Source organism: Monodelphis domestica, chromosome 3, assembly GCF_027887165.1.
Source record: "Monodelphis domestica isolate mMonDom1 chromosome 3, mMonDom1.pri, whole genome shotgun sequence".
Taxonomy (NCBI): Eukaryota; Metazoa; Chordata; class Mammalia; order Didelphimorphia; family Didelphidae; genus Monodelphis; species Monodelphis domestica.
Window position 1 is genome coordinate 31,784,903 of NC_077229.1, and position 20,294 is coordinate 31,805,196.

A 20,294-nucleotide genomic window follows, 5' to 3' on the forward strand; every position below is an offset into this window, starting at 1 on the left:
GACCATCAATTACTGAAAACCCTGAGGCCATGTCATAACTGCTTATCTGTGGATCACTAGGTTTCTCCAAGCCTCAAATGATCAATTGACAAGAAATATGGTCCAAGATGAGATTGCATTCATGGATGGAAGGGACTTTATAGCAATCATCTAATTGATCCCTCCTCCCCCATTTTATAAATAAAGGAACTGAACCTCAGAGTAGGGAGGTGACTTGTCCAAGGTCCTGGTAGGACTGGGACAAGAATCTTGGTTTCCTCATGGGTAGGATGAGCCAATATAATAAAAATGACCATCCTACCCAAACTCATCTATCTATTTAGTGCCATACCCATGGAACTTCCAAAAATTTTTTTTACTGATTTAGAAAAAACCATAACAAAGTTCATTTGGAAGAACAAAAGATCAAGGATATCCAGGGAAATAATGAAAAAAAACCACAAAGGAAGGGGACCTTGCAGTCCCAGATCTCAGACTATATTATAAAGCAGCGGTCATCAAAACAATCTGGTACTGGCTAAGAGACAGAAAGGAGGATCAGTGGAATAGACTGGGGGCAAGCAACCTCAGCAAGACAGTATATGACAAACCCAAAGATCCCAGCTTTTGGGTCAAAAATCCACTATTTCATAAAAACTGCTGGGAAAATTGGAGGACAGTGTGGGAAAGATTAGGTTTAGATCAACACCTCACACCCTACACCAAGATAAACTCAGAATGGGTGAATGACCTGAATATAAAGAAGGAAACTATAAGAAAATTAGGTGAACACAGAATAGTATACATGTCAGACCTTTGGGAAGGGAAAGACTTCAAAACCAAGCAAGACTTAGAAAGAGTTACAAAATGCAAAATAAATAATTTTGACTACATCAAATTAAAAAGTTTTTGTACAAACAAAACCAATGTAACCAAAATCAGAAGGGAAACAACAAATTGGGAAAAAATCTTCATAAAAACCTCTGACAAAGGTTTAATTACTCAAATTTACAAAGAACTAAATCAATTGTACAAAAAATTAAGCCATTCTCCAATTGATAAATGGGCAAGGGACATGAACAGGCAGTTCTCAGCCAAAGAAATCAAAAGTATTAATAAGCACATGAAAAGGTGCTCTAAATCTCTTATAATCAGAGAGATGCAAATCAAAACAACTCTGAGGTATCACCTCACACCTAGCAGATTGGCTAACATGACAGCAAAGGAGAGTAATGAATGCTGGAGGGGATGTGGCAAAGTAGGGACATTAATTCATTGCTGGTGGAGTTGTGAATTGATCCAATGATTCTGGAGGGCAATTTGGAACTATGCCCAAAGGGCGATAAAAGACTGTCTGTCCTTTGATCCAGTCATAGCACTGCTGGGTTTGTACCCCCAAGAGATAATAAGGAAAAAGACTTGTACAAGAATATTCATAGCTGCGCTCTTTGTGGTGGCAAAAAAATTGGAAAACGAGGGGATGCCCATCAATTGGGGAATGGCTGAACAAACTGTGGTATCTGTTGGTGATGGAATACTATTGTGCTAAAAGGAATAATAAAGTGGAGGAGTTCCATGGAGACTGGAACAACCTCCAGGAAGTGATGCAGAGTGAGAGGAGCAGAACCAGGAAAACATTATACACAGAGACTGATACACTATGGTACAATCGAAGGTGATGGACTTCTCCATTAGTATCAATGCAATCCCTGAACGATCTGCAGGGATCTAAAAAATACTACCCACAAGCAAAGGATAAACTATGGGAGTGGAAACACCGAGGAAATGCAACTGCTTGACTACAGAGGTTGAGGGGGTATGACTGAGGAGAGACTCTAAATGAACACTCTAATGCAAATACCAACAACAGGGAAATGGGTTCGAGTCAAGAACACATGTGATAACCAGTGGAATCGTGCGTCGGCTATGGGAGAGGGAAAGGTGGTGGGAGGGGGGAGGGGAGGAAAAGAAAATGATCTTTGTTTCCAGTGAATAAGGTTTGGAAATGACCAAATAAAATAATGTTTAAAATTAAAAAAAAGAATCTTGGTTTCCTGACCCATTAGGCAAGTATTTGCTGCTCCAGCCTGCTCCAGGGTCTTGGCTGGGAAAAGTGGCCAAATATTCCACGAGAAAAATTGAGCCCCCCTGGCCTAGTGATGACCAGCAGTCTCTGAGAAGGGTGTGATACTGAGAAATTCCAGCAGATGGAGCTGGATGCCCTCTCCTGCCTCAAGCCCAGGGCTGGAAGCTCAGTGGGGGAAGCATGGTGGGGGACTGGACTGGAATGAAGGAGGGATGGCTGCCTGAATCCCAAAGGATCCATCAGTCATGTGATTGAGCCAGAGCAAATGAACCATAGGCTCAGTTAAAAAAAAAAAAGACAACACGCACAAATTCAATAAAGCCAATCAATGGATCTAGCCAGGTTTCTCAAAACTCTTGGGCTGAGAATCCCAGGCTACAACTTTTGACTGCTGATGGCTGACTCCTGCTTCAGCATCAGAATGCTGGTTGGAGATCCTGGTCAAAATCCTCATCTCAGCTTTGGGAAAGAGCCCTATGGGTGGAGCTACGTGAATGTAGGGGGTCTGTGCTCATCCTCGCTTGGAAACTTTACTGGTAAATCATGCAGGATGAGAGTCACTGGAAAGTTGGTCATTCATTTTCTTAAAATAGCCTGCCTTCATATGTGTGTGTGTGTGTGTGTGTGTGTGTGTGTGTGTGTGTACAAATGTAGTACTGGAAAGGCATAAAATTGTCAGACATATAGTATAAGAATAGTGTTGTATAGATAGTATAGAAAAGGATGGCACAGTGTCTAGAATGGTATAAATTCTAGAATAATATATTTATAGTATAAAATATAGTTATAGTATAGCTATGGTATGGGATCTAGCACAGTATACTTTGGTACTGGCGTATAGAACAGAATGGTGTAGTACAGAATCATATCTAATAATGTAGTCTATTATAGAATAGCATTGTATGTTATGGTATGGTGTAGCATCTAGAAAAATATAGTATTAGTCTCTAGAACAATCTAATATAGTCTAGATGTCTAGAAGAACATAGTAAAATATAGAAAAATATCAGGCACAGTATAATATTAATATAATATAGTATTGGTCTCTAATAGGGTATAATATAGTGTAGAATATTATAATATACCAATGGAATAGTGTCTAGAATGGCATAGCATAGAAGAGAATCTAGAATAGTATAGTTTTAATCTCTAGGATATATATAGTATATTAGAGTATAGGTATAATATAGATATAATATAGAATAGCGTCTAGAAGAGCATAGCATATACTAGCATCTAGAAGAGTACAGTATTAAGTCTCTAGAACAGTGTATTATAGGACAGTGTCTGGAAAAGCATAGCATAGAATAGCACCTAGAATGACAGAGAGTCTAGAAGCAGATCCTATCTAGAATAGTATATGATAGTATAGTCTCTAGAACATTATCATATGGTGTCTAGAGTGGCACAGTTAGAACAGTGTAGAATTACTCTAGAATAGTATATTGTAAAATATCTAGGATAGTATAATAAAATACAGATTGTCTACAACAGTATAACATAGAATGTGATTTAGAACCACATAGTATAGAACAGTGCCTAGAACAATATGATACAACTGTCTAGAATGGTATATAATATAGTATAGAACAGTATAATGGAGAGGACAGCTGGGTAGCTCAGTGGATTGAGAGCCAGGCCTAGAGTTGGGAGGTTCTGGGTTCAAATCTGACCTCAGACACTTCCCAGCTGTGTGACCCTGGGTATGTCCCTTAACCCCCATTATCTAGCCTTTACCACTCTTCTGCCTTGGAACCAATACCCAGTATTGATTCCAAGATGGAAGGTAAGGGTTTTTTTTAAAAGAACAGTATAATGGACTATAGAATGGTGTCTAAGATATTATAGCATAGTGTCTAGAACAGCATAATATTACTCTCTAGAACAGTATAGTATAGAGTGCCTAGAGCTGTATAGTATAGTGTCTTGAACAGCATAGTATAGAACAATATCTAGAACAGTATATGATAATATAGTGTCTAGAATAGTCTAGGATAGTGTCTCAAGCAGTATAGTCAAGAACAGAATACCTCAGTACAGAAAAAGCAGAGTCATAACAAAGCTAGGAAAAATGGTACTTTGCTTGAGAATAGAAAACATTAGAAACTGAAGCACGCTTTGTTTTTGTTCTGTGATTCTCTTCCCCCAATCTCATCCCTGCTCCCTCTGCTTCCCTATCCTGAAACACAAATATAACTAGAATTGTCTTTCTTTCCCAAACCACTTCCCTTTGGAATTCCCTTCATTGTGTTGAAGGCACCACCATCTTTATAGTCTCCAGGTTCAGGTCACTGGAAAATCTCTTGGATGCTTCCCTATCCTTCAGCTGGTGTATTGGATTAGTTGCTAAATTTCAGTGATTTTCTCTCTCCAATATATTTTGAATCAGTCCCCTGCTTCCCACTCACATAGCCATCATCCTAATTCAGGTCCACAATCATCTCTTACCCTGGGCTGTGCAAGAATGTCCTCAGTGGTCTCAAGTTTCTCCTCACATCACAACAGTGACTTTTTTAGAGCCCAGGTCTCCCCATCTCTCTATTCCAGGATCCAATTACAAAGTCCTCTCTTTGAGCCCTAAAGCATTTAGCCTCGGGTCCTTCCTTCCTTCCTTCCTTCCTTCCTTCCTTCCTTCCTTCCTTCCTTCCTTCCTTCCTTCCTTCCTTCCTTCCTTCCTTCCTTCCTTCCTTCCTTCCTTCCTTCCTCCCTCCCTCCCTCCCTTCTTTCCTTCCTTCCTTCCTTCCTTCCTTCCTTCCTTCCTTCCTTCCTTCCTTCCTTCCTTCCTTCCTTCCTTCCTTCCTTCCTTCCTTCCTTCCTTCCTTCCTTCCTTCCTTCCTAGTTTTCTACATGACTCCCTTTCATTGTACTCTATGATCCAGTGCCATTAATCTACTTAGTGTTCCTAGCACATGACCACTTAAACTTGGTATGTTCCCCCAACTCACCTCAGATTCTTAGAACCCTCCTTCCTTCCTTGGCTCCCATTAAGTCTTGAATAAAGACCTTTTCTGTAGAAAACCCTCAACATCCCATTCTGAAGTCTCCTTCCTCTCTCCACCCACTAGAACCTTCCCCTCTGATACTATCTTCCATCTACTCTGTTTATAGTTGGTTTATTCTTATTTATATGCACTCCCCCATTAGAAAACCTTTGGGGAAAGTCTCTGCCTAGAAGGTGGGAGAAGGAAGGAAACCATTCAAGTTATAAATCAGTACTTCTAGCAGAATATATGGTATTTAGCCTGAAGGAGACTCCAAAATTCTACATTGCAGGAATTCAGCATGTATTGACGGGTCACAGAAAGTGGTTGTAATATCAACAATTCATAAACTTTAGATTTGGAATTGACCTCAGAGATCAACCAATCCCATCCTTCCATTCAGTGAAACAAACATTAATTAAATCTGTGAAATACGCAAGGCACTGTGCTAAGGGCAGGGGATACAAAGGCGAAAATTAAAATGGTCCCTTGTCCTCAAGAGCCTTATGTCATTTTACTGGAGAGAATATAGCATCCTTATATGTTACTGTGGCTTGAGTTTAGGAGGTAGATTTATAAAATAAGGTCCAAATGGATTGTTCTATGTACATATGTAAATACAAGAAGATTGGAGGAGGAGAGAAAACACTGACAGTGTGTGTGGGGCCTGAAGGAGCAATCGGGAGAAGAGATGGGGAAGTCTGAGCTCCATCCTCATCTCCTCTTAAATTTCTAGTCTCTTTCAGAGCTCAGTTCAGGGGTCGCCTTCTTCATGGTGAAGTAGATGGAGCCCTGGCTTTGGAAGTGAGGGTCTGGCTCTAAATTCTGGGGGTTCAACTTCTTCCTATGTGTCCCTGGACAAGTCATTTTTACCTCTTGGGATCTTAGTTTACTCATCTGTCAAACAAGAGTTTGGCTGGCTGTCTCCAAGCATCCAGGGGGTGTTGTGTGTATAGATTGCTTCCTAGAGTCAGGAAATAATTCAAATGCAGCCTGAGAGACTTACCAGCTGTGTGGCCCTGGAGAAAATCACCTAAATTCAGCCACAGTTTCCTCAACTGTGAAATAAGCATCATAATGGCACCTATTGTTGAATCATTTCAATCATGTACCTCTCTTCATGACCCCATTTGTGGTTTATTTGGCAAAGATAATGGAAATGGTTTGCCATTTCTTTCTCCAGCTCCCTTAACAGATGAGGAAATTGAGGCAAACAGGGTTAAGTGACTTCACCAGGGTCACATAGCTGGTAAATGTCTGAGGCTGGATTTCAACTCTGGTCTGACTCCAGGTCTGGTGCTTTATGCACTGTGCTACCCAGATATGTTTTTGCCTTTCTTTTAATACCTATCACTTAGCACAGGGCCTGGCATGTAGTAAATGTCTAATAAACACCTGTTGATTTGGTGGCTGGTTGACTTATTTCCAGTGTCGAGATCAATAAGACAATTTTTTGGCGAGCAGTCTTTGGATAATTGCAATTCTTAAAATTATTCTTAACTTCCTTCCGTTGCTGTACAGCAGAGATGTAATAAAAAGTCGATGTCTGCCTAAGCCTTTTAAACATTTAATCTTTTCTTCTTCTGCCATTATTTGCCATGATGCTTTAAATGACAGTCTCAAATGGTACATGGAACAAGTAAATAAAGGCGACGTTTGAAATTGTAATCATCTTCTCATGAAGATGAACTATTATGAGCCCATCTTACAGAAGTAGTAACTGAGACCTTGACAAATGCAGCTTTTAAAGTCTCATGCTTTGCTAATGAAGTTCCTTGAAGGTCACCAAATAGTCATTAAAATTCCTTTTCATTCTCTCTCTAAAACTGGGTACACAGCGAGTGCTCAAAAGATTCTGTAAAGATCTTATAACCTTTGATGGTCTTGGTTACATGATTTTTGGCTTGGGAGATGGGGGAGATTAAGATAAGAGGGGGCAGCTGGGTAGCTCAGTGGATTGAGAGCCAGGCCTAGAGATGGAAGGTCCTGGGTTCAAATCTTGCCTCAGATACTTCCCAGCTGTGTGACCCTGGACAAGTCACTTGACCCCCATTGCCTAGCCCTTACCACTCTTCTGCCTTGGAGTCCATACACAGTATTGACTCCAAGATGGAAGGTAAGGGTTTTTAAAAAAAGAAGATATTATAAGGATTCAGCTTGTGACACAGGGCCAACACTATCTTTTAATATCTTGTTGTTTGGTCATTTCAGTCATGTCTGACTTTTTGTGACCTCATTTGGAGTTTTCTTGTCAAAGACGCTGGAGAGATTTGCCATTTTCTCCTCCAGATCACTTTACAGATGAAGAAACTGAGGCAAACAGAGTTATGTGACTTATTTAAGGTCATACAGCTGGTAAGTGTTTGAGATCAGATTTTAGCCTAGCTCTTACAGACTCCAGACCTGGTGCTCTATCCACTGCACCACCTAGCAATGTTTACTGTGTGTTAAAGACAGTCCCCTGCCCCAAACTCTATCTCAGACACATACAGCATAGTAGAATCCAAATGTAGACCAATAGGGAAAACCGTGTGAATCAGAGCTCCCCTTCTTTGCCATGTAGCAATCACAAATCTAGTCTCTTTACTTCTCCCTTCAATCAGCCCAAACAGTTCTCCAGTATGTGGGCTGGGAATGAACGCAGATCCTAGAAGCATGGCCTTTGTCAGCTTTTCTAATCTGCCTGTAGATAGCCTCATAGAATGGACAAGGAGCCCCCATCAGGGTGATCAGCAGGAGCCGTTTCTTTCCTGATCACCACTTGAGATGCTCTACCAGTCCCATGGAGGCCGCCATTTTAAATAAGTGGGCCAATAGCATCTAGGTGGATCCTTGTTCCATGCATTGCTATGTGGGATTGGACCAGAGATAACCTCTAAAGCAGGGCTTTTAAACCTTTTTTTAGTTGTTGTTTTGAGTCCCTCTGACGGTATTAGAAAGCCCTCCCACAATCATGTTTATAAATACGTAAATAAAAGATATTGGAATACACAAGAATTCAATGATATTGAAATATATTTTCCAAAAGAGTTCCTGGACCCCAGGTTAAGAACCCCTGATCTAAGAAGGATCCTTCCACAATCAATTCACCAAATGACCAACATTTATTGAGTGAGCCTCTACTACTCTACTCTACTCTCTACTCTACTCTACTCTACTCTACTCTACTCTACTCTACTCTACTCTCTACTCTACTCTCTACTCTACTCTACTACTATATTATACTCTAATATATATACTATACTCTATTATAATAAAAGTCCACATTTATAGAGCACTTTAGGATTCAGGAGCTACTTTACAAATATCTCATTGGCTCTTCACAACAGCCCTGGGCAGGGGGACACTATCCTCATTATCATCCTCATTTTACAGATGAGGAAATTGGGGCAAACAATGTCTAAGGACACATTTGAATTCAGAACTTCCTGATTCCAGGCTCTGAACTGCCACATCAAGATACCTACTATGCGCCAGGACCTGTGGTAGGCATTTTATGGGAAAACAAAGACAACAGCAAACAGTGGCTGCCTTCAAGGAGCTTGCATTTTATCAGGGGAGACAACAAGGATACACATTCACACAGATATAATACCTCCGATATATATCTCCCCTGTTGTCTATATATGTATACATGTATTTGTGCATGTCTACAATGCACATATCCCTTATATAGAGGCTATAAAAATAGATACGAAGAGTACAAATAAAAACAAATGAATTAAATATAATAAGGAAGGCACCAACGATTATGGAGATCTCTAGAAGGTCAGACTTGAGTAGCATCTTGAAGGGAGAGAGGGATTCTGCAAGGCAGAGCTTAGCGGAGAGGGACTTCTAGGCATATAAGGCAGAATAGTGAGTCCTGGGAGTGAGGAATAGAAGTCAATTCGGCTGAATTGCTGAGAGCTGGAGGGAACTGTCCATTGAAGCTGGGAGAGATGGGAGGGTTTTAAGGAGAAATCTAATGAGTTCTCTCATGGTGAGTTTGAGATGTCCCCTGCACATGGACGATTTGAAATATCCAACAGGAAATTGATGATTCAGTATTGATTGAGCCTGGAAATATGGATTTGGGAATCATGAGTGTAGAGATGATAATTACACCTGTGGGAACTGAAGAGGTTACCTAGAAAGAAGGGGGATGGAAAGGAAGAAGAGTAGGGGGCTGAACACAGAGCTCCGCTGTGATGCTGTGATTTGAGGCTTCAAAGAATCAATCAATATTTATTAAGCACCTACTGTGTGCCAGGTATTGTATTTGGTACAATTGCAGTAGCATAGAAAAAGAGGCAGAATACAGTTCCTACCCTCAAGAAGCTTACACTCTGATGGAGAAGGCAACATGCAAACAAATCTGTACAGGATAAATAGGAAACAACAGGAAACAACAGAGGGAAGTCACCAGAATTAACAGGGGTTGAGGAAGACTTCCTGTAGAAGGTGGGATTTTATCTGGGACTTAAAGGAAGCCAGAGAAGTCACTTGTTGGGAGTGGAGGAAGGTGACTTCTCCAGACATAGCAGACAGTCAGAGAAAATGCCCAGAGTTCACATGGAACAGCCAAGAGGTCTGTGCCATTGGATGGAACAAGCCAGGGAAGAAGGGAAGAAGACTAGAAAGGTAGAAGGGGACTGGATTATGAGGAGCTTTGAATGCCAGACAGAGCATTTTGTATTAACGGGGAGCCTCAGGAGTTTATTTAGTAGCTGGGTGACACGATTCACTCATGCCTTAGGAAAATCACTTCCATGGCTGATTGGTGGGTGGATTAGAAGGGAAGAGAGTTGAGGCAGGCAGGGAGTGAGCAATAGTTGGGAATCAAGCATGTCTCCCAGATTGGGAGCCTGAATGACTGGGAGGACTCTAAGAACACACCCCGAAGGGAGAACACATTGATTTGTGTGGAGAGCATCCATTTGGTTTCCTCTTTATAGACTAGTTATGGGATTAATAGAATTTCACTCCTTGGCTGCAGAAACATATTGGCCTGACCTGTCCCTTCCAGAAGAGGGTCATTAATTACTCTACTTGGAGCTGGCAGTTCTGGAGCAGCTGAAGTTTCCGTACTTTGACACCTGCCTGCTAACTTAGCATATCACAGAATCCTCACGCCACTGGGTACATGGGCAGACATCACGTGCTCTGCCGAGCCACTGGGCAATTACCTTCTGATACATCCAATTCCGACCAAGGCGCAGTCAAAGCAGGCAGACATCCAAGGCTGAGCATTTCCCCTCTTATCTTAGCTAGACTTGTCTCTGAGTCAGGACTGCAGAGGCATGAATTTGGTAGGAACAAGGAAATCCAGGAAATGTGACAAAACACAGAAATGAATTCCTGGGTGACTCTTTCATCTAGGAGCCCGATGCGTTTTCCCTTATTTTTTAACCCTTTGCCTTCTGTCTTAGAATCAATGCTGGATATTGGTTCCAAAGCAGAAGAGGGGTAAAGGCTAGGCAATGGGGGTCAAATGACTTGCCCAGGGTCACACAGCTAGGAAGTGCCTGAGACCACCTTTTTTTTTTTAACCTTTTTGCCTTCTGTCTTAAGATTAATGCTGGGTATTGGTTCCAAGGCAGAAGAGAGGTAAAGACTAGGCAATGGGGGTCAAGTGACTTGCCCAGGGTCACACAGCTAGGAAGTATCAGAGGCCACCATTTTTTTTAACCCTTTGCCTTCTGTCTTAAGATTAATGCTGGGTATTGGTTCCAAGGCAGAAGAGGGGTAAAGACTAGGCAATGGGGGTCAAGTGACTTGCCCAGGGTCACACAGCTAGGAAGTATTGGAGGCCACCATTTTTTTAACCCTTTGCCTTCTGTCTTAGAATCAATACTGGGTATTGGTTCCAAGGCAGAAGAGGGATAAAGGCTGGGTAATGGGGATTAAATGACTTGAGCAGAGTCACACAGCTAGGAAGTGTCTGAGGCCACTGGACAAGTGACTTGCCCAGGGCCACACAGATAGGAAGGGTCTGAAGCCACCTTTTTTTTTAACCCTTTGCCTTCTGTCTTAAGATTAATGCTGGGTATTGGTTCCAAGGCAGAAGAGGGGTAAAGGCTATGCAATGGGGGTCAAGTGACTTGCCCAGGGTCACACAGCTAGGAAGTGTCGGTGGCCACCATTTTTTTTTAACCCTTTGCCTTCTATCTTAGAATCAATACTGGGTATTGGTTCCAAGGCAGAAGAGGGATAAAGACTAGGCAATGGGGGTCAAGTGACTTGCCCAGGATCACACAGTTAGGAAGGGTCTGAGGCAAGTCCAATGCTTTCTGCACAAATGGGATAAGGCATGGAGGCCAGTTATGGAAACAGGAAAATAAAAATCCCAAAGGCAGTCTCTAGCCTTGGTATGCCTTAACTCCTTTGCTGGAAATAAGGGATTAGAGTTAGGATTTGGTCCACATGCAAAAATTTCCCATTAATGGGGCTCTGGAAATAGTTTTGGGGTAATGACACTAATACTACTATAATAATAAAGGCAAAGGGGGACAGGAACTATTGCTCTTGGCAGGAGACAAATGGTCCCCAGCATCAGCTTTCCTGCTCCAAAGTTGCTAAATTTGGTCTTGGGCTTTCTGAAGTTTTCAGATTAGTCTCTCAGTCAAGGCACTCGCTGTCAGGAGTGTGACTGGGGATGAAAGGAATTCTGGGTCCTAACAAGCTAGGAGTGAGGTCTGGAGAACTCCGTGTGTGGGGCCCCATGGAGGTAGTGTTCCAGCAAATGAAAGAAGACTGGATAACGGAGCAGCCCCTTTGTATGAAGGGCAGTTGAACAAAAGAGCTAAAAATGTCCCGATTAGTCAGAAAGGCATTTTGGCTTGGAGGCAGCCTCCTAGAGGGATAAGGAAAAGGACGCAGCAGCAGCAGCAGCAGCAAAAAAAGCTCCAGCTTATGGCAGCAGGAATTGAGTGGAGAAGCAAGAGATCAAAGCTTCTAAAGTCAGTCAGTGAGTCAGTCAATGTGCATTTATAAAACGTCTCAAGATGGGAGGTCCTGGGTTCAAATCTGACCTCAGACACTTCCTAGCTGTGTGACCTTGGGCAAGTCACTGAACCCCCTTTGCCTAGCCCTTGCTGCTCTTCTGCCTTGGAACCAATATATAGTATTGATTCTAAGATGAAAAGTGAGGGTCTTAAAAAGTCTCCCATGCGCTAGGCACTCTGCTAAATGCTGTGAGATGGGAGGTAGGAGATAAAGAAGAGTAAAGAGAGAGCTCTCGGGGAATTAAGTGACTTTCCCAGGATCACAAAGATAGGAAGTATCTGAGACCACAGTTCTTGGCTGTGTTATTGATGCAGTTAAATTGGCTCCCCCTGCCCCCTTGCTTTTACTCACATAGGAGAGTACATTTCTAGCTCTCTGCCTTTGCCTCAGCTGTGCCCCATGCCTGGAATGCCCTCCCTCCTCCAAGCAAATTCTTGATGATCCCTGGTTGGGGATGTTGTAAAGAGCATTCCTTTTCAGGCACAGGTGATGCCTTCATGGCACAGCACTGTCCTAGGATTCTGTGAATTGGCCCCCAAATAACCTCTTTTCATCATAATAGCTATGCCTATGGCTGGAAGAGTTAAGAAAGTGATTTGCAGACCCCTAAGAGTTTAAGAAATGCCATCTGTTTGGAAGGACTTGCATCATGGTGGAAAGAGCGCTGGCTTTGGAAAGAGGAGACCTGAGTTCAAGTCTCAGCTCTATTTCTGATACTTATTAGTAGGAAGATCCTCTGTAAGATCCATTGAAGAGGACAGAACATCTTACATTTAGAGAGTGTGTCAAGGTTCACAAAACCCTTTACATACATTATCTCATTTTTTTACATACATTTACATTATCATTACATTTTACATACATTACATTTTACATACATTTACATACATTTACATAATTTACATACATTATCTCCTTCTAACAGCTCTGTGAGGTAGGACTGCTTTTATCCCCATTTTGTGGAAAAGGAAACTGAGGCATGAGTAAGCTTACATAATTTGCTCAGTCAGAGCTTTTAAGTGGCTTTTGATGGTTTCCAAGTCAATCTAGCCTTCTGTCTATTGACCCACTTATCTAAAAGCCAGAGCAGTCAGTCAAGTCACAAAACTAAGTGGATAAAATGTTATACTTAGAGTCAGAAAGACCTGAATTCAAATCCAACCAAAGACGTTTACTAGCTGTGGGGCCCTGGACAAGTCACTCAACTTCTGTCTGCCTCAGTTTCTTCAACTGTGAAATGGTGATCACAATAGCATTGACCTCCCAGTTGTTGAGAGGATCAAATGAGATAATCTATATTAGTGCTTCTTAACTTAGGAACCATGAATTTTGGCTGCATTTTATATACTATACTATTTATTTTATTTTATACATTTTAAAACATTATTCTGAGTAGAAGTCTATACCTTTCTATAGTCTACCAAAGGGTCCATGACTTAAAAAAGAATAAACTCTAACCTTCTGTCTTAGAATCAATACTGCATTTTCCAAGGCAGAAGAGTGCTAAGGGCTAGGCAACAGAGGTTAAGTGACTTGCCCAGGGTCACCCAGCTGGGAAGTGTCTGAGGTAAAATTTGAACCCAGGACCTCCCATCTCTACACCTGGCTCTCAATCCACTGAACCACCGTCCCTTGGACCCCTGATTTAAAGATCAAGACTCCCCTGATTATCTATCTCACACGGCAGAAAACACTGCTAATAAAAGTGATTACATAGCCAAGGCAAAACTTGAACTTACATTTTCTCGCCTCCATTTCTCACAGTTCTATCTATTACTCAATAATTGCCAGGAAAATGCCTTGCAAATATGCGAACTCTGTAGCCATGGGGACCATTTCTATCTTGCTAGGTCTGTGGACCTGCTTAGTTGTGTTTGCCAACACGTTGGAGCCCTCTGCCTCTCCTGAGGGGTCTTTGGGGACCCTGCTGCCTCCCACCACTTCTGAGTAAAGAGCCTGGCGCTCCCCAGAACCCCGCCAGGGTCTGGCCTCTGCTGCCATCGGGGCTGGGATGACTTCCAGCCTCCCACCTGTGTGTGATATCTCTATTTACACTTCATAGACTTCGTTTTGCTTTTCTATTTGCTGATTTCATTTACACTCTGCTTAGGCAGCCTGCCAAGGCCTTTTAGGATCTCCTCCCTCCGTGTTTCGCGGCGTGTGCCCGTGGAGAATATTTTGTCTTGATTTGTGTTTTCAGAAACTTCTCTCTCGCTGAAGCCCAGCTCGCACATCTGCTGGGTCCCAGCCGTGCTCAAAGATGGCATCCCCAGACAAGACACCCTGAGCATCGACAGTATTCTGCTGATGAAGGGCCATTCACTTGGAATCTGCCACTCTTCCTCAAATCAAAATATTTTGGATGAAGAGCCAATATTTCTATAGGGCTATACAGTTCATGCCTTTGCCCAGCATGGGCTGGGTGGCACTGAGGAAATGATTTTTCCTCTATGGGATTCAGTTTTCCTATTTGAAAGGCCATTGGTGGTGTAGTAGAAGACAGAGTTTTGGTCCTGAAATCAGGAAGATCTGAATTCAAATCCAGCAACAGATATTTACTAGCTGTGTAGTCTTAGTCAAATCACTTAACTTTTGCTTGGCTCAGTTTTCATAGCTCAAAGATTCTCCTAGCTCTGACATGTCTCTGCTAGCCTTGACATTCTTTGTTTTAAGGTTCCTACCAGCTCTGACATCCCCTGTTCTAAGGTTCTTCCCAGCTCTGATGTCCCCTGTTCTAAGGTTCTTCCCAGCTCTGATGTCCCCTGTTCTAAGGTTCTTCCCAGCTCTGACATTCCCTGTTCTAAGGTTCTTCCCAGCTCTGACATCCCCTGTTCTAAGGTTCTTCCCAGCTCTGATGTCCCCTGTTCTAAGGTTCTTCCCAGCTCTGACATCCCCTGTTCTAAGGTTCTTCCCAGCTCTGATGTCCCCTGTTCTAAGGTTCTTCCCAGCTCTGACATTCCCTGTTCTAAGGTTCTTCCCAGCTCTGACATCCCCTGTTCTAAGGTTCTTCCCAGCTCTGATGTCCCCTGTTCTAAGGTTCTTCCCAGCTCTGACATCCCCTGTTCTAAGGTTCTTCCCAGCTCTGATGTCCCCTGTTCTAAGGTTCTTCCCAGCTCTGACATTCCCTGTTCTAAGGTTCTTCCCAGCTCTGACATTCCCTGTTCTAAGGTTCTTCCCAGCTCTGATGTCCCCTGTTCTAAGGTTCTTCCCAGCTCTGACATCCCCTGTTCTAAGGTTCTTCCCAGCTCTGATGTCCCCTGTTCTAAGGTTCTTCCCAGCTCTGACATTCCCTGTTCTAAGGTTCTTCCCAGCTCTGACATCCCCTGTTCTAAGGTTCTTCCCAGCTCTGATGTCCCCTGTTCTAAGGTTCTTCCCAGCTCTGACATTCCCTGTTCTAAGGTTCTTCCCAGCTCTGACATCCCCTGTTCTAAGGTTCTTCCCAGCTCTGATGTCCCCTGTTCTAAGGTTCTTCCCAGCTCTGACATCCCCTGTTCTAAGGTTCTTCCCAGCTCTGATGTCCCCTGTTCTAAGGTTCTTCCCAGCTCTGACATTCCCTGTTCTAAGGTTCTTCCCAGCTCTGATGTCCCCTGTTCTAAGGTTCTTCCCAGCTCTGACATTCCCTGTTCTAAGGTTCTTCCCAGCTCTGACATTCCCTATTCTAAGGTTCTTCCCAGCTCTTACATTCTCTTTTCCAAGATTCCTCCCAGCTCTGATATTCCCTATTCTAAGGTTCTTCCCAGCCCTTACATTCTCTGTTCTAAGATTCCTCCCAGCTCTGACATTCATTGTTCCAAGTTTCCTTCTAGCTCTGACATTCCCTGTTCTAAATTTCCTTCTAGCTCTGACATTCCCTGATCTAAGCTCCTCCCCAGCTCTGACGTTCCCTATTCTAAGGGGCCTCCCAGATCTGACATTCCCTGATCTAAGCTCCTCCCCAGCTCTGATGTTCCCTATTCTAAGGGGCCTCCCAGCTATGACATTCCCTGTTCTAAGGTTCTTCCCAGCTCTGACATCCCCTGTTCTAAGGTTCTTCCCAGCTCTGATGTCCCCTGTTCTAAGGTTCTTCCCAGCTCTGACATTCCCTGTTCTAAGGTTCTTCCCAGCTCTGACATTCCCTGTTCTAAGGTTCTTCCCAGCTCTGATGTCCCCTGTTCTAAGGTTCTTCCCAGCTCTGACATCCCCTGTTCTAAGGTTCTTCCCAGCTCTGATGTCCCCTGTTCTAAGGTTCTTCCCAGCTCTGACATTCCCTGTTCTAAGGTTCTTCCCAGCTCTGACATCCCCTGTTCTAAGGTTCTTCCCAGCTCTGATGTCCCCTGTTCTAAGGTTCTTCCCAGCTCTGATGTCCCCTGTTCTAAGGTTCTTCCCAGCTCTGACATCCCCTGTTCTAAGGTTCTTCCCAGCTCTGACATCCCCTGTTCTAAGGTTCTTCCCAGCTCTGATGTCCCCTGTTCTAAGGTTCTTCCCAGCTCTTACATTCTCTTTTCCAAGATTCCTCCCAGCTCTGACATTCCCTATTCTAAGGTTCTTCCCAGCCCTTACATTCTCTGTTCTAAGATTCCTCCCAGCTCTGACATTCATTGTTCCAAGTTTCCTTCTAGCTCTGACATTCCCTGTTCTAAATTTCCTTCTAGCTCTGACATTCCCTGATCTAAGCTCCTCCCCAGCTCTGACGTTCCCTATTCTAAGGGGCCTCCCAGATCTGACATTCCCTGATCTAAGCTCCTCCCCAGCTCTGATGTTCCCTATTCTAAGGGGCCTCCCAGCTATGACATTCCCTGTTCTAAGGTTCTTCCCAGCTCTTACATTCTCTTTTCTAAGATTCCTCCCAACTCTGACATTCCCTATTCTAAGGTTCTTCCCAGCCCTTACATTCTCTGTTCTAAGATTCCTCCCAGCTCTGACATTCATTGTTCCAAGTTTCCTTCTAGCTCCGACATTCCCTGTTCTACATTTCCTCCCAGTCCTGACATTCCCTGATCTAAGCTCCTCCCCAGCTCTGATGTTCCCTATTCTAAGGGGCCTCCCAGCACTGACATCCCCCATTCTAAGGTTCTTCCCAGCTCTGACATTCCCTATTCTAAGGTTCTTCCCAGCCCTTACATTCTCTGTTCTAAGATTCCTCCCAGCTATGACATTCACTTTTCTAAGGTTCCTTCCAGCCCTAACACTCTCTTTTCTAAGGTTATTTCCAGCATTGACATCCCCTGTTCTAAGGTTCTTCCCAGCTCTGACATCACCTGTTCTAAGGCTCCTTCCATCCCTGACATTCCCTGTTTGAAGGTCATTTTCTAGCACTGTTATTCCCTGTTCTAAGACTCTTCCCAGCACTGACATCCCCCATCCTAAGGCTCTTCCCAGGTTTGATGTCTCCTATTCTAAGGCCCTTTTCCAAGACTGACATCCGCTGTTACTTATGATGTGTCATCTTGGGCAAGCCACTTGTAAGCTCTGATTCACCATCTAGGAAATAAAAGAATTGGGCTAGGTGATCTCTAAGACCCTCTATCATTCCAAACCTATGATTCTATGAACATCAAACGTAAAGGGCAGGGGGATACAAATTAATTTGGATAAGTACAAACTGTCTTTAAGTTTTCAAGAGGTTGTTCCATGAAAAAAAGGAACTAGGCTTGTTCTGCTTGGCTTCAGAGGACAGTATTAGGGGAAAAGGGAAATTTCAGAGATTGATTTAGTCTGGATTTCAGGGAAAATCAACCAGCTTTCCTTCTTCCTTCCTTCCTTCCTTCCTTCCTTCCTTCCTTCCTTCCTTCCTTCCTTCCTTCCTTCCTTCCTTCCTTCCTTCCTTCCTTCCTTCCTTCCTTCCTTCCTTCCTTCCTTCCTTCCTTCCTTCCTTCCTTCCTTCCTTCCTTCCTTCCTTCCTTCCTTCCTCTAAAGACAGTTAAGATTATGGCCAACAGCATCTTAAAGTAAAGTCCTGACAAGAAATGAAAGATGGAAAAACCATTGTGTTTGGAGGAAAAGGACTTTTCTCCCTATGCTTGTCTCCTGTATGGAAAGAGAAACATTCTGAAGTCTATGGAGGCTCTGCTAATGAAATGATCAGATCAGCCCCTTGCAGGGACACATTCTATTCAGGGGAGGAGCTGCAAGCACACAGAGGCCACAGTGACCAGGCTTATTTCAGAGTCCAAACAAAATTAATTTTTTGGAGGAAAAAATGCAATCTTGGAGCCGAGTTTCCAGCCTCAGGAAACCGAAGGAAATGTAATTGAGTAAGAATAATCTCTTTAATTACTTCCGACCGAATCAATAAAACCAGCAGATGGAATGGCATGGTCCCCACCACTGAACTGCAGGGTTCATGGAAACTCATCGAAGCCTTGGCTTATGGGAAAACAAGACAACTCCCTCTCCTAGATGCAAATGTGCCTGTTAACAAAATATTAAACAGCTCAATGGTTTATAGCTTAATAGAGATAATTGAATTTTGTTATTTTAAGGCGGATGCAGAATAGCTCCTATGAAAATGGTATTTACAAAGTGATTTCCTACAAAGGGAGGCTTAATCAATCGACCCATCACTGAACAGGTATTTATTAAGCCTCTATCTAGGAGGACCTACTTGAAGCACCAATGACTACTTCTCCATTTCCCAGATGAGAAAACTGAGGGTCAAAAAGAGAAAATCACTTGATATAATAGGAGCACTAATTAATTAGCATCATTAGTCCTCTTATTCTTCCTGGGATGGATTACATCAAAAGTACTGGAGTTTAGGAAGGACAGAGATTAGCTGGAGATTATTCAGAGGAAGGCAGTTAGAATGGTGATGGACAAATGAGAAATGACTGAAGGAACTGGAGGTGCTTGTTTTGAAGAAGAAAAGGCTTAGGGCAAGGGTATCAAATGTTTTCTTGTTGGAAAAGTGATCACATAGTAGAAAGATTCAGATTCTTCTGCTTGGCCCCAGAGGGTAGAACTATGAGGCAGGATTTGAATCCAAGTATTTCCAAATCCAAGTCAACATGACTGTCCTACTACTCTATCTGCCTTTGTACAGACTGTCCTCCATACCTGGAATGCAAGTCTACTTTGCCTCTTCCTTGCAGAATCAATCCATAAGCCTCGTTTAGACTCTACCCCTCAATCAGATCTCTCACTGGTCTCCCTTTCCAAGTCTCTCCCTGTATTTAGCCATCCAAGGTGATTTTTCTAAAATACTGCATCCCTCCTTACTCATTGAGTTACCATGGCTCCCTATTGCCTTTAGGAAAAAATATAAAATCCACCGTTTGGTGTTCAAAGTCCTTTATAATTTGGTTCTTTCTTCCCTTTCCAGTCTTCTTCCATCTCTCTCTAGCTCTGTCATCCCCTGACACTGACCATTGGAAGAATCTCAAGCATGATACTCCCTCTCTCATATCCTGAGGGCAAGAGTATTAAGTGGAATTCAAACCCATATCTTTTTGATTCCAAGCCTAGTACACCCTTCACTTTGCCATGGTCAGCATAACTTTGCATTGGTGGTCCTCAAGCCTAGGATGCTCTGGTCTCTCATTTCTGCCTCTAGCTCAAGACTTGGATCAACACCCCATCTTTCAGCATGGAGCTAGTCACACAATAAACCCTAATTGTCCTGAGTTCAAATCTTCCCTCACCCATTTACTAGCTGGCATGACTTTGGGCACAGGTCATGAATTAATCTCAACCTCCCTTCTTTTCCTTATCTATAAAATGAGGATAATAATGGCACCTACCACACAGGATTAAATGAAATAAAATTTGTAAAGCACTTTGTAAACCTTAAAATGTTATATTAATGCTAGTTATCATTATAATAATAATTAGTAAAACCACTGGATTCAAAGTCAAAAGACCTGTGTTCAAATCATGATTCCTAATTCCTACCTGTGTGACTTTTGACCCTCACTTTTCTCATCTCTAAGATTAGGATAGTTGCTAAGCTGATTTTAATAGCTCTTTGTAAAGTAAGGACAGAGGGCAGCTAGGTGGCACAGTGGATAGAGTGCTGAATCCGGGGTCAGAAAGACCTGAGTCTAAATCTGGTCTTGGACTTGCTAGCTGCATGGCCCTGGACAAGTCACTTTACCCTGTTTTGCCTCAGTTTCCTCATCTGTCAAACCAGCTGGAGAAGGAAAAGGCAAAGTAGCTGTGCCATTTTGAGCAAGCCATTTAACCCTGTTTGCCTCAGTTTTTCATATGCAAAATGAGCTGGAGTAGGAAATAGGAAATCACTCCAGTAATCTTAACTGTGAGACCCTGGGCAGGTCACTTCCCCG

General features: G+C 42.9%; 1 protein-coding gene across 3 annotated transcripts in view; it reads right to left on the bottom strand.

Annotated features, from left to right (window-relative positions):
• CCDC60 (coiled-coil domain containing 60) overlaps nt 1–20,294 on the bottom strand; it is a 212,148-nt gene that overhangs the window by 122,182 nt on the left and 69,672 nt on the right. Inside the window, exon 1 of one of the 3 annotated variants that reach the window (XM_056821659.1) lies at nt 6,053–6,098. The exons of 1 other annotated variant lie outside the window; for it this stretch is intronic. Coding sequence is in view for 1 of the 2 variants with exons in the window: in XM_056821657.1 (XP_056677635.1) it covers nt 5,920–5,943 (24 nt within the window). In the remaining variant the exon portion in view is untranslated. One more of the 3 variants, XM_056821657.1, reaches the window with a different exon arrangement.